This window comes from Phyllostomus hastatus, unplaced genomic scaffold, assembly GCF_019186645.2.
Source record: "Phyllostomus hastatus isolate PE091 unplaced genomic scaffold, TTU_PhHast_1.1 phas_contig_58, whole genome shotgun sequence".
NCBI lineage: Eukaryota > Metazoa > Chordata > Mammalia > Chiroptera > Phyllostomidae > Phyllostomus > Phyllostomus hastatus.
The window spans coordinates 8,941,141-8,962,442 of record NW_025333916.1 but is presented as its reverse complement, the minus strand read 5'-3'; the positions used below and the strand labels follow the sequence as shown (position 1 = coordinate 8,962,442).

At 36.4% G+C, this 21,302-nt stretch overlaps 1 protein-coding gene and 1 pseudogene across 1 annotated transcript in view; both read left to right on the top strand.

Moving 5' to 3' along the window:
* ADGRV1 (adhesion G protein-coupled receptor V1) overlaps positions 1 to 21,302 on the top strand; it is a 516,573-nt gene that overhangs the window by 356,841 nt on the left and 138,430 nt on the right. Inside the window, exon 86 of the mRNA XM_045847901.1 lies at positions 11,103 to 11,281. Within this exon, the coding sequence (XP_045703857.1) occupies positions 11,103 to 11,281 (179 nt within the window). The remainder of the gene's footprint in view (positions 1 to 11,102; positions 11,282 to 21,302) is intronic.
* Positions 5,814 to 8,302, top strand: LOC123824635 (annotated as a pseudogene).

The following is a 21,302-nucleotide window of genomic DNA, read 5'->3' as shown; positions in this document are numbered from 1 at the left end:
CTTAGCAGTATAAGAGAGAACTTGATATATGTATTGGTGCATAGCTTATAATGGCAAAAGTTAAACATCAACTTTTAATTATTGGGCTATGCATGTCAGAATTATTGTATATTTTGATCTATATTGCATATTCAATCTTAGAATAAATGCATTTAAAGCCTTTATCATGAATAATTATTTTACTTTTATGTCATATACTTTTAATACAGTATAGTAAAATTGGATTATATTTTATAGTAAAGAAAAATTTTATTAGGCCCTGGCTGGTGTGGCTATGTGGATTGAATGCCAGCCTGTGAACCAAAGGGTTGCAGATTCGATTCCCAGTCAAGGGCACATGCCTGTGTTGTGGGCCAGGCATGAGAGGCAACATTGATATTTCTCCCCATCTCTTTCTCCCTCCCTTCCACTCTCTCTAAAAATAAATAAATAAAATCTTTTAAAAAATCGTATTGGTAAACAAGTTATATAACTTCTCCTAGCCTAGATTTCCTTATCTGAATAATCAGGGTTTGTAACAACAGTAACTCTTTGAGAATTATTGAAAGATAAAATAGATTAACACATGGAAAAAGCTTGGAATGTTCCTGGCACAGACTGCACACTCCATACATATTTACCCATATTAGCTAAGCAAATATGTGACTGATAGTTCATAGATTTTGGCACATGCTGAATATCTGCTTTTCCAATATCATTTACACTTTTCTGTAACAAAATAGAATTAGCTTGTTACAGTGGAAAGAATTAAAGTGAGGCAGACACTAAGTAGGGGCAAAGCCTTAGCAAACTGTATAACCTCTAACCTCTCTACTAAATAAGTGCATGTGTGGCAGATAGCAGGCTCCACGCCTGGTGACCTGACTGTGTTTCTTTAGGCCTTCCCTTTATTTGACAGGGAAGTCCTACTGTGCATGACGGGAATAGAGTAACTGATGATTTTGCTTATAATTTTTTAAGCAAACTCACAGATTCCCTTTTTGGCCATGGAAATTGAGTTATCCTCTTGTTTGCTCTTCATGTAAGATTACTCCATGGAATTACTGAAATAAGTTCCCACCTCCTCACAACAGCAAGGTCATACCTACTTCATGAAAGATTAACAGTAAGAATTTAAACTGTTGTAATTTTTTACTCTGTTTTCCTAGTTATTGTTTTATTTTCATTTCTCTTTTGTTTTGATTTGCTTTTATTTTATTTATTTTTATTTTTTTTAAAGATTCATTTATTTATTTATTTTTAAAGAGAGAAGGGAGGGAGAAAGAGAGAGAGAGAGAGAGAGAGAGAGAGAGAGAAACATCAATGTGTGGTTGCTGGGGGCCGTGGTCTGCAACCCAGGCATGTTCCCTGACTGGGAATCGAACCTGCGACACTTTGGTTCACAGCCTGTACTCAATCCACTTAGCTATGCCAGCCAGGGGATTTGCTTTTCTTTTAGAAGTAGCATGTACTAAGTTACAAAATATAATCAAACACTAGAGAAATATAAAATAAAAAGTTCATCTATTTCTTCGTATTTCACACACTCTCCACCCTCTGCTCTTCCCTAAACCCACTTCCAAAGGTAAACACTGTTCATGATTTCCTGTGTATCCCTCCAGAAATATTCCACAGGTATACAAATATTTATAAATATATAAACAAATACATGTGCATATCCTGTGTATATGTATATAGATAGTATATGTATGTGTTTATATATGGTGTAAATATATTGTGTGTATACATATAAATTCACCTTATACAGTTATACTTTTTTCCCTATTTTATAATAGTTATTCCATAATTTATCTTTCTAGTCTCCTATTAATGAAATGCTTGTTATTTCCAGTTATTTTTGTGATTACAAACTATGTTTCCTTAAATATCTTTGCACTCTGAATATTTGCTTCCTTATGCACTATCCAGAGAATAAATTCCTACAATTTATGCCTTTAGTATGAGCATCTATGGAAAATATGCTACCAGATGGATTGCCAGACCATGAGTTAATCCATTGAAAGAAACAAACCACAAGTGAATTTTTTGAGATATTATTATATAATATAAGGAAACAGAAATGTAATTCTGTCTGTATACTCACTTCGCCAAGTTCCATGAGCATTTCCTGTCACTGAGTTAAAGTGTATAGCAATCTGCTTCAGTTATGAACAATATCCAAACCTTGGATTGTCCTTGCAGTCTGCCTACCTTGTGCGTAGGGACACAACTTACTTAAAAGGATAATGTTTTATTTTGAAACTAAAGTTGACTTGAAGAATGTATTTTCTAAATGGTAGGATAAAGTTAGAAATCATTTTACAATTGTACTTGAGCACTCACGTCTTGTGCCTTAGTTTCTCTACATAATGAGGCTATGCAGAAGTCAGTACTTAGTGCCAGAGCATACTGCAGAAGAGGAATGGGACAATTCACCATGCTTTCCTTTACTATTGATTTAATTTGGGGGGACATCAAAGGTATTGGAGAGAACAGACTGGTAATTACCAAGATAAAAGTGACATCAGGAAACACAGAGTTCTCTAATCCTCAAAAAACCTTGTAGTTTATGTCAGGCAGAAGTGGTGAGGAGAGAGGGTAACTGGAGGGAGGACATGTGATAACATTTCTTAGTCTGTCCTCTGAAGTGAATCACTAAGAATGTATGCCAATGATAGGATTAATAGTATCCATGATCTTTGACTAAACGTGATGCTATAAAACCATCCAAGGTTCCTGGTGACACAATTAATAACCAAATATTAAATGGCAGGCTAGATACTAATCTTATCTCACATACCATGAAAATTTATGGGGTCCAAGTAGCCTATTTTTAACTTAAGAAAAAGAAAAGGCATTTCTCTTTCATATTTTACAAATATACTAATATGTCTTATGTTATTATATATTATATGGGTAAACTAATCAATTTGTTTTTATGGAGCCTATGAAAGAACAAGTATGACCAATGATAATCAAACAGATAACAAGGTATGTTTCCTATGTGAGTACTTGGAAACAGTAGTAGTATTCACTGCAAATATTACTATAAAAATAAATAGACCCTTCTATATAGGAATGCAAGTAAACATGCTTACAGACACAGTCTTTTAGTTTATTCCTATCTATATATGACCTGAATTATATCTGGGTATTTTAATTAGTTGGTTTGTATCTCAGTCAGAATCAGTTTTAATTCTAACAGCCTCACTTAGTAATTCTGGGAAATATACTTCTTCCATTCTCAGTTTATCCCTGTGTTTTTAAAAAATCATAATAAAACTTAAGAGAAAAGTTGTCTTGATTAAATGAGATATAGCTTATTGTGGGGTCTACATTTACTCTCCAATTAGTAAATACTGATTCCATTCCTCCTCTCCTAAAATGTCTCATTTAATATTTTACAGTTTCTATTAGTTAACTTTGACTCTCTTGATTAGGAGTTCAATGAAATCAATGAAAATTATCAATCCTCCTAAAATTCTTTTTGGAAAATAGTATATAAATGAATAAATTCAACTCAACCAACTTATGAAATTATTATTAAAGTCATTAACTCAAATTATATACATGTTTATTTATTTGAAATTTCTCAATAAAGATTATATGAAAAGCATTTTATTTGTCAGTATGAGGTATATAAAAATTAATCTACAACAGCTCACAGTTATGTTTCAGCCATTTATATCTTTATAAACTTTTATAAATTTTCATTTAATGTTAGAAATAAAAAAATAACAGGGGGAGATAGAAAGGTTTATTTCCATACTTATACCAGGAAAATGCATCTCCACTGGTATACTCATATAAAGTGAGTAGGGGGAATGCAAACAAAAATAATAAGCTCATGCAAATATTAATATTGTCAATATTTGTATGAATTTCTATAAAAATAAGTCTTAAATGTAATCAGTCTTCAGTGTGCTTTAGATTTATGTTCCACTTCCAGTTTTATAACTAATGAGAATACTTTTTTAAAAACTGCTTTTTTTCACCTCTTCCATTTCCTCATCTCATCTCTCAAACAAAAGAATGGTCAGATGATCTGTGAGATTCTTTATCACTGCTAAAATTCTTAGTCAGTGCATCCATGTCATTAGTGTTTCTACTTAAGGAATTATGATTTCTACAATAATTTAGTCACAAAGTGTAGGGCAGGACATTGGTAGTAACTTACACTTTAACCTCTCCTTTTATCTGAGGAGGAGGTTGAGACCTACAAGATTCAAACGTGTGGCCTGTCCATGGAGAACCACGTCAAAAACACAAATCAAGTCACTGTTCACACTGTCTTTTCAAAATTTTATAAGTATTTTCAAAATCCTTATTTACCTGAAAATTTATCTTTTAAGTGTGCATGCCTTTACAAACCTTCCTTTCCTGTACTTCTATGAATTATGTTTGTGATAGAAAAATTCTAAAAATATCATAAGGTAGTTTTCTTAAAATTTAAAATTTATTAAAATGGACTTTTAATTAAGTTTTCTCAAGTTACAGTCACCCAGGTAATCTGGAAGTGCTGGTAATTGTAGTAAGTGTGTAAATGCAAATACAGCATTCTTCATGATCAGCAATAACAAAAATAAGAAGGTGATCATTCAAATATACCAATGATTAGAGTTGGCATTGAAGATCTCTATGGTAACATCACTGATTTTTAAACATACTGCAGAAAATTTTATCAGTTTCCTCTTTCCAGATGGCTAATTTGAAGGTTTCCAAAGCTAAAAGTACTTTTTAATCTTTAGACTAACCTTCATGGCCTATATCACATTAATGCTGAGAAACTTTGTATCTGGTTGTATGACTTATAGTCAAGTTGGATTAATATAGTTAGTTATATTTGGGGATAATAACATTTGTCTACATGGTGAATATATCTTTAGACAGTCCATGAGATGGTTTTTATAAAATTTTCAAAACTTAGAAATGTAAATAGAGGCCTAGATATTGGAATTTTCAGTTCCATTTAGCCTTTAGCAGGAAGAAAGTGTAAGGTAGACAGTAAGTGGTAAGCTGTGCCCAATACATGTGAAGCGTGTTTGCTGAGAGTCACACCCTCTCACTTGGAATGAGAATTTTGTTATTTCCAATATTAGATAAACACAAAGACACTAAGACACACAGAGCACATATGCTGTATACCTATCAACATAAAATTATTATGCAAACACAATGATCTCTTAATACTCTTACCTTAGTTTTCAAAGAGAAAACCGTGATTATAGAGAAAGCAATAGAGTCAAATGTTCCACTGTCTTCTTTTTGTTTACACACTGGTGATATTTGGAACTTTTAATCCAACCTCAGTCAAGGTTTTTTTTGTTTTGTTTTGTTTTGTTTTAAGAGTGAAGAAAAACTGAGTTAATTTAAGCAGACACTGAAATCATAAAAGGAATAATAAGCATATAGGATAACTCAATGAACTCCAGAACTGTAGACTCAGTTGGACCTGGTAAGGGACTGTGAACATGAAAGGCTTTGTCCATTCTTCTCTGAAACACACTTTCTGTCTTCACTGTGTGTTGACTATTCCCCATCACTAACATTCATATGTCCTCTTTTCTCAGTTGACCAACTTAGACTACCACCAAATTTCATGGAATTTGATGATAGATAGTTGGCCCAGCCTGGGTCAGGCTTCTCCCTGACCATTCTGATTGTTTGTTGCTGGAGTTGTCACATTCTACTGCTTATCAGGGCCTGATTCTCTCTTACAAAATATGTTCTTCACAATAAAATACAAACTCAAGTAATTAGGACTTTAAGAATTATTTCCTTAAGGTCATTGCTATGCTGTTTGTGGTAAAGTGAAATGTAAACAACATAGGCCTTCCTTGCTACTTGAAAACTACCAGCCATGGCTAGACATGAAAATTTCTTCCAAGGTTGATGCATCTCTCTCAGAGGTTCTTGAATTAGTGTTGGAAAACTTTGTTTATCCATGGTACAGGAATGTAACAGATGATGAGTCCTTTGTTGAATTGAGGATTACACTACGTTTTTTTGCATCTGTCTTAATTTGGAGGATTCACAAGGTAGATATTCCATCTATTATAACCAAGAAAGTATTAACAATGAAGCATATAGAGGTGATAGTTAAAGCCAGTCAGAAAGTGGAAAATACAGAGTTTTTATAGCAAGCTGCTTTAGAAGAATGTGGTCCAGAGCTTCATGTGGCCTTGAGGAGTTGAAGAGATGAATTACACTATTTAAGGAAACTTACCAAACTACTTTTTCCTTATGTTTTGCCTCCTAAAGCAACAGGCTGCAGATCCCTGACCTTACTTTTAAGAGAGATCCTCTCTGGTTCGGTGTTCCTTCCTTCTTTGGATTTTCTAGCTGATCCAGATACTGTGACTCATTTGATTATCAACTTCATAATCCACAGTCCACCTGAAAAAGCAACTGAACCACCTTCTCCTGTGGTTCCATTCTTGCAAAAATTTGCAGAACCTAGGAATAAAAAGCCATATGTGCTGAAGTTAGAATTGAAGCAAATCAGAGAGCAGCAAGATCTCTTATTTTGTTTTATGAACTTTCTGAAATAAAAAGGAGCAGTGCTTGTGTTACAGATTTGTCTGACTATGGAGGAATTCAATGATAGAATTTTGCAACCAGAGTTATCAAATGATGAAATGTTGTCTCTTCATGAGGAGTTGCAGAAGTTTTATAAAACACACTGTTTGGATGGAAGTATTGACAAAATTCTATTTGATCTCTTCATTGTAGAAGAGATTCAAAAAATTGCTGAAGGCCCATATATAGATGTTGTGGAACTTCAAACTATGAGATGTATTTTTGAAGCATATGAACATGTACTTTCTATGTTGGAGAATGTGTTTCCTCCTATGTTCTGCCATAGTGATGAGTATTTCAGATAACTTTTAAAAGGTGCAGAATCACCAATGCACAACTCAAAATTCAACAGAGGTAGCCTAAGTTTGGATGATTTTCGGAGCACACAGAAAAGAGGAGAATCATTTGAAATCAGCAGAATAGGTAGCAAAAATTAAGGGAATATTCAAAAGTACCACCATGGAGGGAGCAATGTTGCCTAATTATGGTCTAGCCGAAGGTGAAGATGACTTCATTGAAGAAGGTATTGTGGTAATGGAAGATGATTCTCTGAGTGGATGCTGTGAGCACACCTAATACTCCCCGAAACCTGGCTGCATGGAAAATTAGCATTCCGTATGTAGACTTCTTTGAAGATCCCTCCGCTGAAAGGAGAGAGGAAAAGGAAAGAATACCTGTGATTTGTATTGATGTTGAAAGGAATGATTGAAGAGCAGCTGGGCATGAGCCTGAACATTGGTCTGTCTATAGAAGATACCTTGAATTCTATGTACTTGAGTCAAAACTAACAGAATTTCATGGCATATTTCCTGATGCCCAACTTCCTTCCAAAGGATCATTGGCCCCCAAAATTATGAATTCTTAAAGTCAAAGAGAGAAGAGTTTCAGGAATATCTATAGAAACTTCTGCAACATCCAGAACTGAGTAATAGTCAACTTCTAGCAGATTTTCTCTCCCCCAGTGGTGGAGAAACACAATGTCTTGATAAGATACTACCAGATGTAAATCTTGGGAAAATTATAAAGTCTGTTCCTGGAAAACTAATGAAAGATAATCATCATTTGAAACCTTTCATCATGAATTTAATTAATTCTCGTGAGTCTCCAAAGCCTAAACCAAGTGAACCAGAACTGACCATTCTTAGCCCTACTTCCAAAAACAACAAGAAGCTTTTCAATGACCTGTTTAAGAATAATGCAAACTGTGCTGAGAATATAGAAAGAAAGCAAAATCATGCTTATTTTATGTAAATGATAACTGTAGAAGGAGTTTATGATTACCTGATGTACATAGGATGAGTGGTTTTCCAATTTCCTGACTGGCTTCATCATCTCTTAATGGGAACTCGAATCCTCTTTAAAAACACTCTGGAAATGTATACTGACTACTATCTTCATTGTAAACTAAAACAGTTATTTCAGGAACACTGTTTGGTCTCACTTATAACATTTCTCAGCAATGCTGTGTTCTGTGAAAACACTGAACCTCGCTCTCTCCATGAAAAGCAGCAATGAGCAAAACAGACTTTTGAAAAAATGGTAAAATTATATTTCAGATCTGATTGTCAAGTGTATTGGTGAAGAAGCTAAGTATGAAAGCATAAGGCTTCTACTTGATGGCTTACAGAAGCCAGTTCTTAACAAGCACCTGACTTATGTTTTATTGGACATTGTAATACAAGAACTGTTTCCAGAGCTCAATAAGGTATAAAAGGAAGTTACCTCTGTGATGTCCTGGATGTAAACATTTGGATTTGGGATTGAATAACCAGTTGAAACTTCTGCTGTGCTAGCATAGTAGATATGTACTGTTTTCTCCTTTTACTTTTATATATTCTTGTATATATCATGTAGTTTTGTGTCTGAAATTTTGATTTTTTTTGTTTTAATAAAGACTAACACAAAGTTAAAAAATAAAAAGCCTGGGTCAGGGTTCTCCCTTGGATCAAAGCAGCTGTGGAAGAGGAGCCAGGGTCACAAACTCACCCTGAATGTGCTGGGTCAAAGGGGCGGTGAGGGATGAGGAAGTAGGAGTAGGGACACAGGGTTCAGAGAAGGAGAGCACATGGCCTGGGCATATCCCAAAATGTACCTACCATACTATATTAAAATATTTTAAAATTCCAGTAAAACTTAGTCAAAACAAATCTTATGCTTGGTCCGTATATTTTCTAGAATAATTAAATGTTTCATTATATAGTTTTTCTATTTTATAGCCAAAAATATAAAAGACATATAATGGGAAATACTGTCCTTAGAGTATACCTCAGTGATTAGAGTAGTTTTACAAAGAAAGGGATTTTTTTAAGTTGAAAAAGCTTATGACTTTTTTAGCTTGTCTTAACTGATTACCTGAGAATTCAGCAACAGTGTGTCTTGCACTCTTTGGAGCTGGAGCATTGCATGTATAAATCTAACACACAATTACACTTGTCTCAATCTCATCTGAGCCTGTGGTAAAGATCAGACAGCTGCTGAAAGGGTCATTGGTTTTAACCGATGGAACTAATGTCCATCTTTGTAAAAGCAGACATTTTGGAAGTGTCCCAATCTTTATCATGATGAATCAATTTCGAAGACATTGACTAATCTATACTCTCTCTCCTTCCTGATTCTTCCATCAACTGCACCACTAAAATACCGTGTTATCTGGATACACATAAACATCTATTTAAAATAAATAATTAGTAATTTTATTTTGGAGATGGACCCACCATCCTTATTTTGCATGAAAAACAGGCAGTATGGCTCACCTCGGCATAAGGCAGCTGATACAATTTTACTTATTTCTGTCTTTGTTCCCATGCTAATTACAGAAAAAGTCAGGGGAATCCTGTTGGATCTAATAATTTTTAAAAAGAAGGTAGAATGTAGTTACATAAGCAACAACTCATAACATGCTTCATAATTACAGATAGAAGCATGAGATATACATCAAGACAAGGAGTGCTGACAAGAAATAAAATTCAGAGACAAAAATCTCCAAGCAACCAAACATTTTTATCCTTTCTTCGTTTAGCTCAATTAGTACTAATTCCTCAAGGCTCATTTTGTTCAGATAGAATCTTACTTGGAAGCCTCAGCAAAGAACATCTGCAAGTTTTCCAAGCAGCATTAGGCGTGCTCACTTTTCACATAGAAAGAGTTTCCATTGTATCTGCTTACTGTTCATCTTGAACTGTTTATCTTTTGCCTTGCATACTATCTGACATCCTAATAAGAGATTTTAAGGGAGGTGGCAATATTTTTCCCCAGGGTGACTATGTGCCCAGCAGTTCATCTGTAATATCTCATTTAATCTTTATAACTGTATTCTACACATGAAGAAACTGAGGCTCTGGGAATATTGTTGCTTGTCCAAGGTCATCTTGCTAGTTAGTGTGTGTGTGTGAGTGTGAGTGTGTGTGTGTGTGTGTGTGTGTGTGTAAGTCATCTCTACTCACACCCTTTCTACCATAAGAAATTGAGAAGGGGAGTTTATCCAGTGAATAAGCATTATTGTGTGAAGTATGTATGACATGACATTCACTGTTATTTTTGTTCTAAATTGAATATATGCACTCCTCATGGAAGGAGAACACTAAAAGCAGAATATGTAAGTTCTAGATTTGGCTTAGATAAAAACTAGGTGTAGGATTTAGGGCCAGTAATATTTCTAGGCCTCAGTTTCTTTATTCTATCCATCTAAGGTGCCCCCTGAACCCCTACTCTTGATAAACATGTCCCTTTTATATGTTTGTCTTATATAAGAAATAACAGATACTAAATATGATATAAATACAATATAAAATAGATCTTTCCCTGATTTTTCCCACTTGTTTGGAAACTAAGATTCAGGAAAGCAAATACCTCCCCCAACTGTTTCACTGCTGTGTCCCTAGTGTCCAGACGGATCCCAGAAATGTAGTAAACAAGTAATGTTTCTCAAGTGAGTGAATGAAAGGAGAGAGTATAAACTGAGAAGGAAAAGGGGCCACAAATCCTCCCCCATCACAGTTCTTTCATCTCAGTGCAGTCATTTTCCATGTACTTGTCCATGCCTCCTGCTGGGGGGGAGGGCATCTGAGACTGGGGTTCTCTCCACAGTCCTCTCCCCTCTCCCTGGCAGAATGCCTGGCCCTAACATTTGATAGGCCCTCAATAAATAAAAACTGTCCAAAAGTATGGGAACGTAGAGCTATTTACTTCATTATCATCATGAAATTGTTCACCTAGGAAGTAGGTTTGAATATCAGTGTATATTTCTTCAAAGATAATCACAGAAGATTATGACTGAGATTAAATCAAAACAGATTAAGAAAAATTAGAAGTACAATATACTAACTGTTTCACAGTGTTTCTAGATCTTTGAGGTCTCCTAAATTTGGGGGGTATATGAAAGAATGAATGTATGCACTAACTAAAAAAATCAACTCAAAACTATAATTAGTAATTAAACCCTAGCCATTTGCTGGCCTGCCACTTGCTGTGCCTACGCCAGGCTGATCTGTGTCCTGTGCCATTAGACCAGAGCCTGTTCATTTTATGTTCTTTTCCTTTCTTAGTCTGTGAATTTCTGGTACGTACTGGTGATGAATGACGAACACACAGAGAGGCGATATCTGCTGTTTTTCCTTCTGAGCTGGGGACTTCCGGCTTTTGTGGTGATTCTCCTCATAGTGATCTTGAGAGGAATCTATCATCAGAGCATGCCACAAATCTACGGACTCATCCATGGTGACCTGTGAGTACGTCCAGGCAGAACTCATTGCCTCTAGTCTCCGTGTGCCCAGGCAGCTTTATTGGTAGATGGTGGAAGCAGTTGACTCAGAGTATGATTGAAGGAATTCCAGGAAGACCAAGCTTCCTGTCACACTGTCTGAAGCTCTACTTCCTCTAATTATCCCTTTGAATAGGAAACTATTGCCTCTCTATTTCCTTTGATAGATTTAATTTTCTTGGGTAAGGAAATATATCAAACAGTTCACAGTAATTTGTACCTTAGCATAATTTAGTTTATTTTGTTGAAACCAACAAAAAATACCTAGTGAAATCAGAGCATTATAAAATTTTTGATAGGGAATGCAAGCAGTGAAAAATTTGGAGTGTGGCACATTAAGGAGTCTGATTTGGGAAGGGGGGGTAGGGGAAATGGCAGGCACCATCATCCAGAAAAAGTCCTTTAAAAAAATCAAAAGACTGTGAATGGACTGTGATCAGAGTGAATGGAGAGTGTCTGCAAAAGTCCATGGGAAGTTGACAAGGTCAATTGGGTCCTTCATATATTATGTATCAAGTGAACTAGTGGTTTTGAAATTTACAAATCTTCATACACACATGTATAGACATGCCTTAATCCTGAATCTGGTATCGTACAGCTTTTACCACCACTAGGCTCCTTTTGTTGACTCCACATGCAGGAGAAAAACCCCAAACCTTTGTAATGATACAGCTTAATCAGCTTCCTTGGTGTAATTATAATTAGAGGAAACAGTAACATTTCTAAATAAGAAAGAATCATGTATTCTCTGTGTGTCTTATTTAGTTTGGGCTGATAGAAGAGAACGCCTGGGTGACTTAAATAATAAACATGTACTTCTCACAATTCTGGAAGCTGGGACTCAAATCAGAGTGCCAGCATGGTCTGGTTCTTGGTGAGGGCCCTCTGGCTGATTCTGTACGCTCATAGCCTTGCTTGGTGCATGCACAGAGAGAGTGGGAGTGTGTGTTTCCTCCTACTTTTATAAAGGAATTCATCCCATCACAAGGCCTGGACCTCATGACCTAATATAACAAAAATCACCTCCCAAAGACCCCACCTCCAGATATATCAGATTGGGGGTTAGGGATGCAACGTAAGAATTTTTTTGATGACATGTAAATGTTCAGCCCACAGCAGATATTTTTAAAGTTTAAAATTAACAGATTAAAAGAATTAAATTTGAATACAATCTGAAATGAAAGGTTAAGTATTTATTTATTTAGTTCCTGGGAGTCGTTTTTGGTAAGGCCGCCAGTTATGAAAAATTGTAGTGCTTCAGTTTCATTTATGTTGAAAGATAAACTATATCCTTCTATCTCCAAAAAAACTAAATTTGTTCTAAAATTACTCTCAGAGAGTAGTGTCATATAAATATTTTTATTTATGATGACTTTATTGGTATCAGTAAAAGCTTTTTCTATGTCTTAATACTTATGATAACAATATTATAATATATAACCAACTTGTAACCTTATCCCAAAGCTATTTAGTATATTTTCTTATCTTTAGTCTATGTATTTTCTAACATATATACACACAAATGCTCACACGCACATAGGCACATACAAGAAAAACAGGATACCATATGCACTATTTTGCAATTTATTTATGATTTATTGGACAATTTTCTATGTCAGTATATATCAATCACATTCTGTAGTATAATGTTCTATTATATTTATTTAACTAATACTCTATTGGTGGACTTCTGGACTATTTTCATTTTTTCTTTAACATTGTGAAAATTGTCCCTATATAGGTATTTTTACACCTGTATTAAAATGTTCCATAGGATGAATTTCGAGCTGTGGAATGGCTCATTCACAGGACACATAATTTTTTTAGTTAATATATAGTCCCAAAGTATTTTCCAAATGGACACACCTATTTATACTCAAATGACAATTATGACAGAGCCTGTTATTCCACATTCTTGACAACTCTGGGCATCATAAGGCTTTTTCAGTGTTTAACAGTGTGAGATGGATGCATAGGTAGATAGACACACACACACACACACATACATACATATATATCTATGTAGTTACCTAAATTTTCATTTCTTTACTTGTTAGTTATGATTTAATAGCTTCATTTATTATGTGCCAGACATTATATTAAGTATACAGTCTCATTTATCCTTATACAACCTTATGAGTTTGAATATTTTTGCAAAGGTTTATTTAGCATTTATCACTTTTCTCTTTTTTTATCCTCACTTAAGGCATTTTTTCATTGCTTTAGAAAGAAAGGGAGACAGTGAGAGTGAGGGGGTGGGGAAGAAACGTCATTATGACTGATGATTGGTTGCCTTTTTCGTACATGTCCTGAACAGGGATTGAACCTGCAGCCTGGGTGTGTGCCCTGACCAGGAATTGAACCTACAGCCTTTCTGTTATGGGACAATGCTCCAACCAACTGAGCCACACTGGCTAGGGCTTAACATTTTTATTTCTGCTGTGAATCATTTGTTCATTTTTCTGCATTATTTTTATGATTATTTTTCTGTATTTTCCATATTCATATTTTCCAGTAATTTAAAGTCTTTTCTTGTTATTTCTTTTTTTGAAGGTGAGGTGGACTGCATTAAGGGAATTAGCTTTTGTCTCCCTTGAATTTTTATTTCTCTATTAACACATCTATCTCCTATCCATTTTTAAGGAAATTTACATTTTAATGTATGATATAAGCTTTTGTGTGATATCAGAATATTTCAGAGAATTATTTTAAATATTCTGTGTGCTAATTAAATTTTTCAAGTATGATAATAGTCAGTTAATATGTTGAGAGCCTTTGAAATAATTTACTCAGGGTCAAAATGGTCAAAACATGTATTGCCACAAGAAGCTCAGTCTGTGTTCATCCTAATTTATTAATTATTGGCAGAATCAGAAAGACTAATGATCCACTTTTTCCATGCAAAATGATAAGAACTTAGGCATTTGAAATATCAGGCTGAATAAAGCACTCAGAAAGAGGTCATTAAAACTGCAGGCAGTAGAGTTGTAATGATAGAGACGCTTGTAAAATTACATTTCACCTTGCTTATTTTCTTTAAACAGTTTAGAGGTAAAATGAAAAAGTTGGTTCTTTTCAGATGCTCTGTATTACAAGGCACTTTGCAATGTTTCAAAACTCTTATTTGGAAAACTGGAAAAACTCATACAACCACAAACACTCAAGTGTGTATTAGTTCAGGAAACAAATCAGTTATTTTTAGAGGAAGTTCTGTTGAAGATGTATCTAATGAAAAAGGAAATACCCACAAACATAAATAGTTGGTCAAACAGGATACTTACTAGTACAACTTAAGGAAACCATTCCTGGCTCAAAAGGATTTTCTGACAGTTGATATTGTGGTTCTGTTTTCCACTTTGTAGCTTCCCATGAGCAGAGGATCTGCATATTATTTCTTTTTCTTAAAATAATGTTCTTTTCTTCCATATTTAAAATTAGTCTGTGTTTGTTTTACAAATTATGGAAAACATAAATAACAATTTTAAAAATAAAAATCAGATCTATTCTTATCATTCAAACATAAGTACTTCTAATCATTGATGTGTTTCCAGTTATATAAGAGTCATACATTTTTATTTTTATAATACAAAATCAGGATCATGCAGTTTTATTTTCTCTGTTCCACTTAATGTTATTTTATTAGAATTTCCAAGCCATTAAGTGTACTTCATTTTTTAATAGAGTCATAATATCTGTGTTGTCTTCAACTTTGCATAACATGTTTACTATTCCCCAGAATTAGACATTTAGGTTCTGCCCTGTACCTCTTTTTTATTTTTTTTAATACTTTTTTAATTTTAATTGTTGTTCAAGTATAGTCTTTTACTCCCATTCCAGCCCTCCCCACCTCCCTTCCATTTCCACTTCTCCCTAGTTTTTGTCCATGTGTCTTTTATACTTGTTCCTGTAAATCCTTCTCCTTTTCCCCTGAAATTCCCTCCCCTCTCCTCTCTGGTCACTATTAGCCTGTTCTCTATTTCAGTGTCTTAGGTTATATTTTGCTTGTGTTTGTTTTGTTGTTTAGGTTCCTGTTAAAGGTGAGATCATGTGGTATTTGTCTTTCACCACCTGGCTTATTTCACTTAGCATAATGCTTTCCAGGTCCATCCATGCTGTCATAAAGGGTAGGAGCTCCTTCTTTCTGCTGCAAATGTCCATACTACCCAAAGCAATTTACAGACTCAATGAAATACCTATTAAAGTACCAATGTCATATTTCACAGACATAGAACAAACACTTCAAAAATTTATATGGAACAAACGACCCCGAATAGCTGCTGCAATTTTGAGAAAGAAGAGCAAAGTAGGAGGGATCATAATACCTGATGCCAAACTGTATTACAAGGCCACTGTAATCAAAACAGCCTGGTACTGGCATAAAAACGAGCACATGGACCAATGGAACAGAACAGAGAGCCCAGAAATAAACCCAAGTCTCTATGGTCAATATTTGACAAAGGGGGCAGCAACATAAAATGGAGTAACAATAGCCTGTTCAACAAATGGTGTTGGGAGAACTGGACAGCTATGAGAAAAAAAATGAAACTGGAGCACCAACTTACACCATACAGAAAAATAAATTCAAGGTGGATAAAAGATTTAAATATAAGCTGTGACACCATTAAAGTCCTAGAGGAGAACATAGGCAGGAAAATCTCAGATATTTCACACAGCAACATTTTTACTGATATGTCCCCTAGAGCAAGGGACATAAAGGAAAGAATAAACAAATGGGACCTCATCAAAATAAAAAGCTTTTGCACAACTAAAGAAAACAGTATTAAAATAAAAAGAGAAGCAACTGTATGGGAAAACATATTTGCCAATGCTAACTCAGACAAGGGTTTAATCTCCAAAATGTATAAAGAACTTACACAACTCCACCCTGTACCTTTTTTTAATATTTAAAAAGCCTACATTTAATGTGCTTTGTCACATCTCCATATCACAGATGCCTTGAAATGAAATTATTGGATTAAAGACTTGACAATTTTGGAAATATTGATATTGTCAAACTGCCTCAGAAAGGTTGAAAATTTACAGTCTTACTGATATTGATAGACAGGTTGTCCGGGCCAGTGGGAGCGGGGATTGAGGGCATGGAGTGCAGCCAGATGATACCTTTGCAGACTGCCCAGGGTGGTGGCAAGGACACAGAGTGTCGCAGGGCAGCAGGCAGGGCCATATTGCTCTGGTAACCAAGTTCATGACTTACGAATGCTACATCCCTGGTGCAAGGCGTCCTGCTCCTGGCTGTAGATCTCCCCTGCCTTTCCTTCCAGGGCAGTCCTGGGTACTGCCTAAGGGAACATGCAGGGTTTCCAGGGTCCCTTTACTTTATCAGTGGGCTTTGAGTATGAGTAACTCCCTGCATGTGGGAACTAGGGCATGAGACTGACAAAGGGAAGCTGAGTTAACAGAGCACCACAAGAGTCTGCCCCGCCCCTGGGCAAGATAGTAGCAAGAGGAAGTATTGCACTGAGCACACAAGGCTAACAAGATAACTGGACAGGCAGGAAAGCCCTCCTACCGCCTTCTGGTACCTGATTGGAGGTGGCACCAGGAGAAGGCAGGCACAAGTGCCATGGTGGTCAGAACTGTGGCAGAGGGAGGTGCTGGAACAAAGAGACCTATCAGTCCAGCCCAAGGAAAAGAAGGTATTGGTCAGGAGGTGGACCCAACCAGAGAAGTGAAGTTTTGGAAGTTAATTGGGCATTATGAGAAGGCACTGGCTCCATCCCATATCACAAACTAAGATAAACCCAGGGGAAGGAAGGGACACTCTTTTGCTCACCTGGCAAATGCACTAGCTGGTGCCTTTGTGGGACCTGGAGACCCTAGAAACCTGCGTGGGCCCCACACGTGAATTTCAGGAAGGAACCTGAAGCCAGATAGCAGCTGGGAACAAGCTAAGCTACCTGTATGACCCCTCAGCAGCCACCTGTGGCTCCCAAATGAAGGTACTTTAAGTAGCAACAGAAACTGTGGACACCACTTCTTGTTTTAGTCTGGCTGAGGGTGGCTGGGCTTTCCCCAGCTTTTCTGAAGGGGATGGGTTTTGAGACGAGAGTCTGCCATTCTCACAGAATGGTGAGCAGCCAAATCCCCATTTTGGTTCTGTGATGCTAATGATATTTCTTGAGAGTACCAGTCTCCCAACACCAATGCTAGCGTTGATGGTGAGTTTATTAGTATTATGATATTGATAAGTACATGCAGTGTATTAGTCACAGTTCTCCAGAGAAACAGAACCAATAGGACTTCAAAGGTCATGAAGAAGATGATGGATGATAGATGGATATAAATTAATTATAAGGAATTGACTCATGACATTATGGAAGTCATCAATTCTTTTTTAAAATTAATTTACTTATTTTAGAGAGGGGGTAAGGGAGAGAGAAAGAGAGAAACATCAATGCGTGGTTGCCTATCGCAGGCCCCCCAAAGGGGCCCTGGCCTACAACCCAGGCATGTGCCCTAACTTGGAATCAAACCAGTGATGCTTTGGTTCTCAGGCCCGTGCTCAATCCTCTGAGCTACACTAGCCAGGGCATAAGATGTCAATTCTTAAGATCTTCAGGTAAAGTCAGGAAGCTGGAGACCCAGGAGGACTAATAGTGTCATTCCAGTCTGAGTCTGGAAGCCTGAGGACCAGTGTTACAGATATCAGGTTTGTGCCAAGTGCTTCAAAGGAAAAGCCAATACTCAATACATTAGAGCTTGGAACAAGGAAAGTTTTATTGATTAGAAAGCCCAGCTCAAGAAAATGGGAGAACTAATCCTCAAATTCATCTTTAAAGAGTCTGGAATTAAGGAATTTTTTATTGTTAAGGGAAGGTTGAGGCAAGGAGTGGGTGTAGGCCGTACACAGGTGGGCTTAGAAAAGAATCCAAGGAAGAGTGAGAAATTTCTGAGTCCCTTTGGTCCCAGTTGGTTGATCCATTGACTCCTGGTCATCTGAGTCCAGTTTTGGAGACTCCTATAAATCTTTGAAAAACAGTCATCACTTAATGTATATTTCTATACCTCTTATCTCACAAGGCACTGCTCAAGCCTCAAACAAAATTCCTGTAGTTAGTTAGCATATCTATAGCAGGAGCTATTGGCCTTCAGGTCGTCAGAAAGAGGAACTATTTCTTTCTGTTATACTAGGAGGGCTGGTATAGTTCCAGTCCAGAGGCAGCAGGCTTGCAGCCAAGGAGAACCAAGCTTTCTGTTTAAATCCCAACTCAGGGAAAAAGCCAATGTTACCATTCAAAGACCACTAGCAAGAAGAATTTCTTCATTCCCAGGAGGGGGTCAGCTTTTTTGTTCTATTTAAGCTTTCAACTAATTAGATGAGGCTCACCCACATTGAGGAAAGTAGTCTTCTTTACTTAGTCTACCAACTGAAATGTTGATGTTACAAAAAAAAATGTTCACAGAAACATCAGAATGATGTTTGATTAAATATCTGGATGCTCCATGGCCCAGTCAAATCAACACATCTGTAGTGATACATTATTATTTTTGATGATATTTCTTTAACGCGAGAGTAGGGAGTTTGAATACACTTTTATATCTTTATTGGCCATTTGTACTTCTCTTACAAGTTGTTCATATTCTTTGTTCTTCTGTTTTTGTTATTGATTTATGAAAGCCTTGTTTTGATTATCATAATCATCTTTTTTATATTTGATGAAATATTTGTCACAGTTTATAATATACATTTTTAATTTGTTGGTGTAAATCTAATCATTTTTCCTATATTTTACTTGGATATTATTTGTATGCTTAGAAAAGTATTGTGTTCTTTATGGGGGTGAGGGCCAGCCCTGGTGTCTGAGTGATTCCCAGGGCCCAGCAAAGGGATCAAGTTTCCAGAGCCTTGAAGACAAGGGGTAACAGCCCAAAATATGGACTTATTTTTCCACTCCACTTTTATTGGCCGAGCAGCCACCAAGAACAAAGGCCCCATCTCCTGCTACCTGGCAGACAAATGCAGTATTGCCTCACGAATTGATTGCTTCTCTGAGGTACCCACAAGTGTATTTGGGGAGAAGCTTCAAGATCAAGTGGAGGAGCGGCTATCCTTCTATGAGACTGGAATGCTTCCACGAAAAAATCTGGAGGTCATGAAGGAGACAATGGTTCAGGCAGAGGAAGTGGCTGCCGAGATTACTAGGAAGCTGGAAAAATAGGAGAGAAAACGCTTGAAGAAAGAAAAGAAACGGCTGGCCGCAATTGCCCTCGCATCTTCAGAAAACAGCAGTGCACTGGAGGAGTGTGAGACTAATGAAAAACTGAGAAAGAAGAAAAAGCAAAAGCTCTAGGAGGTGGTTCCTCAGGAGAATGGAATGGAAGACCCACCTGTTCCTTTATCCAAACCAAAGAAAAAGAAATCTTTTTCCAAGGAGGAGCTGGTTAGTAGTGATCTTGAGGAGACAACTGGCAGTGGGAATCTCCCCAAAAGGAAGAAATTGCTCTTCAAGGAGGAACCGGTTAGTGACCTTGAAGAGGCAGGAAACAGGAGTATCCCCAAGAAAAGGAGGAAATTTTCTTCCAAAGAGGAGCCACTCAGCAGTGGACCTGAAGAAGCTGTTGGTACCAAGAGCAGTAGCTCCAAGAAAAAGAAAAAGCTCCAAAAGCTCTCCCAGGAAGATTAGAATGGATAGTACCCTCCAGTGCCCAACCCCTTGTATCCCAATAAAAACAAATTCACAAGAAAAAAAAAGTATTGTGTTCTTTTAGTATTAAGATTTATTGATTGATTTCTTAATTTCAGAAAATTTTTCTTCATTATATCTTTAAATGCCTTTTTCTTTCTTTCCAATTTAGAGATTCTTTATTTCTTTAACATCAGTTAAGTTATTGGATCTTCTTTACATCTCCCATATATATAGTATATATGCAAGTAATACATATATGTATTATCTATAAAGAAAAACAATTTTTCTTTAAACTTGTTGGGTCCATGGTGGGTTCAGAGACATGGTGTCTTCCATTCAACTGAGTTTTCCAATCTTATACATTTTACTTGCTATGTTCTCATTATTGTGGAACCATTGATACCAAAGTATTATAAGTACTTATCACTATAATACTTTGCCCTCTATGATTATAATAATCACATTTGTAAAAAGTCATTTTTAATTCTTTTACTTTTTCCCATGAATCCTGTCACAGCTGTCCAAGCTGGCCCTGTCCACCAGTCAGGAGTCTGCACCGCTGGTCTGCTCGTCGCTGCTCTCAGTGCAGATTTTCGTTGTTACGTTCTGTTTCCTCATCCCTTTGGCTCCTTTGTTAGCTCCTCAGACAACTGTTGTCTGGACTTTCTTCCACTTGTTGTTCTTAGGCTTTGTCTTCTTGTATCCTATTTAGACTTGTGAGGTTTTCTGTTTTTCTCTGCTCCTGTAATAGTTTTCAAAATCATCATCTTTTTTTTTCTGGATTTTTGGGCTTTCCCTTTTCTTTGCATGTATCCCATGGTTTTGTTGTTGTTGTTTTAATTGAATGACTTATTCTAGAATGAGATCTCCATAAAGTGCTGTGTTGTCCAGTACATGAAGTTATGATTTCTGGCTCTGCTCACTTTGCTCTTAGTTAGAATTCTCTTTTCAATTATAAAACTTCATTTAAGATATATGTATATAATAATAGTCCTATTAACAGTGATTAATAGCATACATACATGGCAGGTATATAGGATGGAAGTGCCATTTTTATCAAAGTACAGAGCTTGTTTGACACTTGAAACCAATGAAATAAATGGAAAATGTCAGCCCCTAATTGACACTGCTACCAGGACTTTTCCTGTCTCTGTGCATGTATAATAAACTTCCTAGGGACCATAGCTCTCCATGTGCTGTGCCCTAACACGGTCTCCTTTACTCTTACTGCTTCTATGGATCTGTGAACTGCAGCCTAGAAAGAGAAAACAATCAAGAAAGTAATTGATGCTGATTGGAGGCCTGGCCAGCTGGCAGAAGGAAGTAACTCTGGCTAT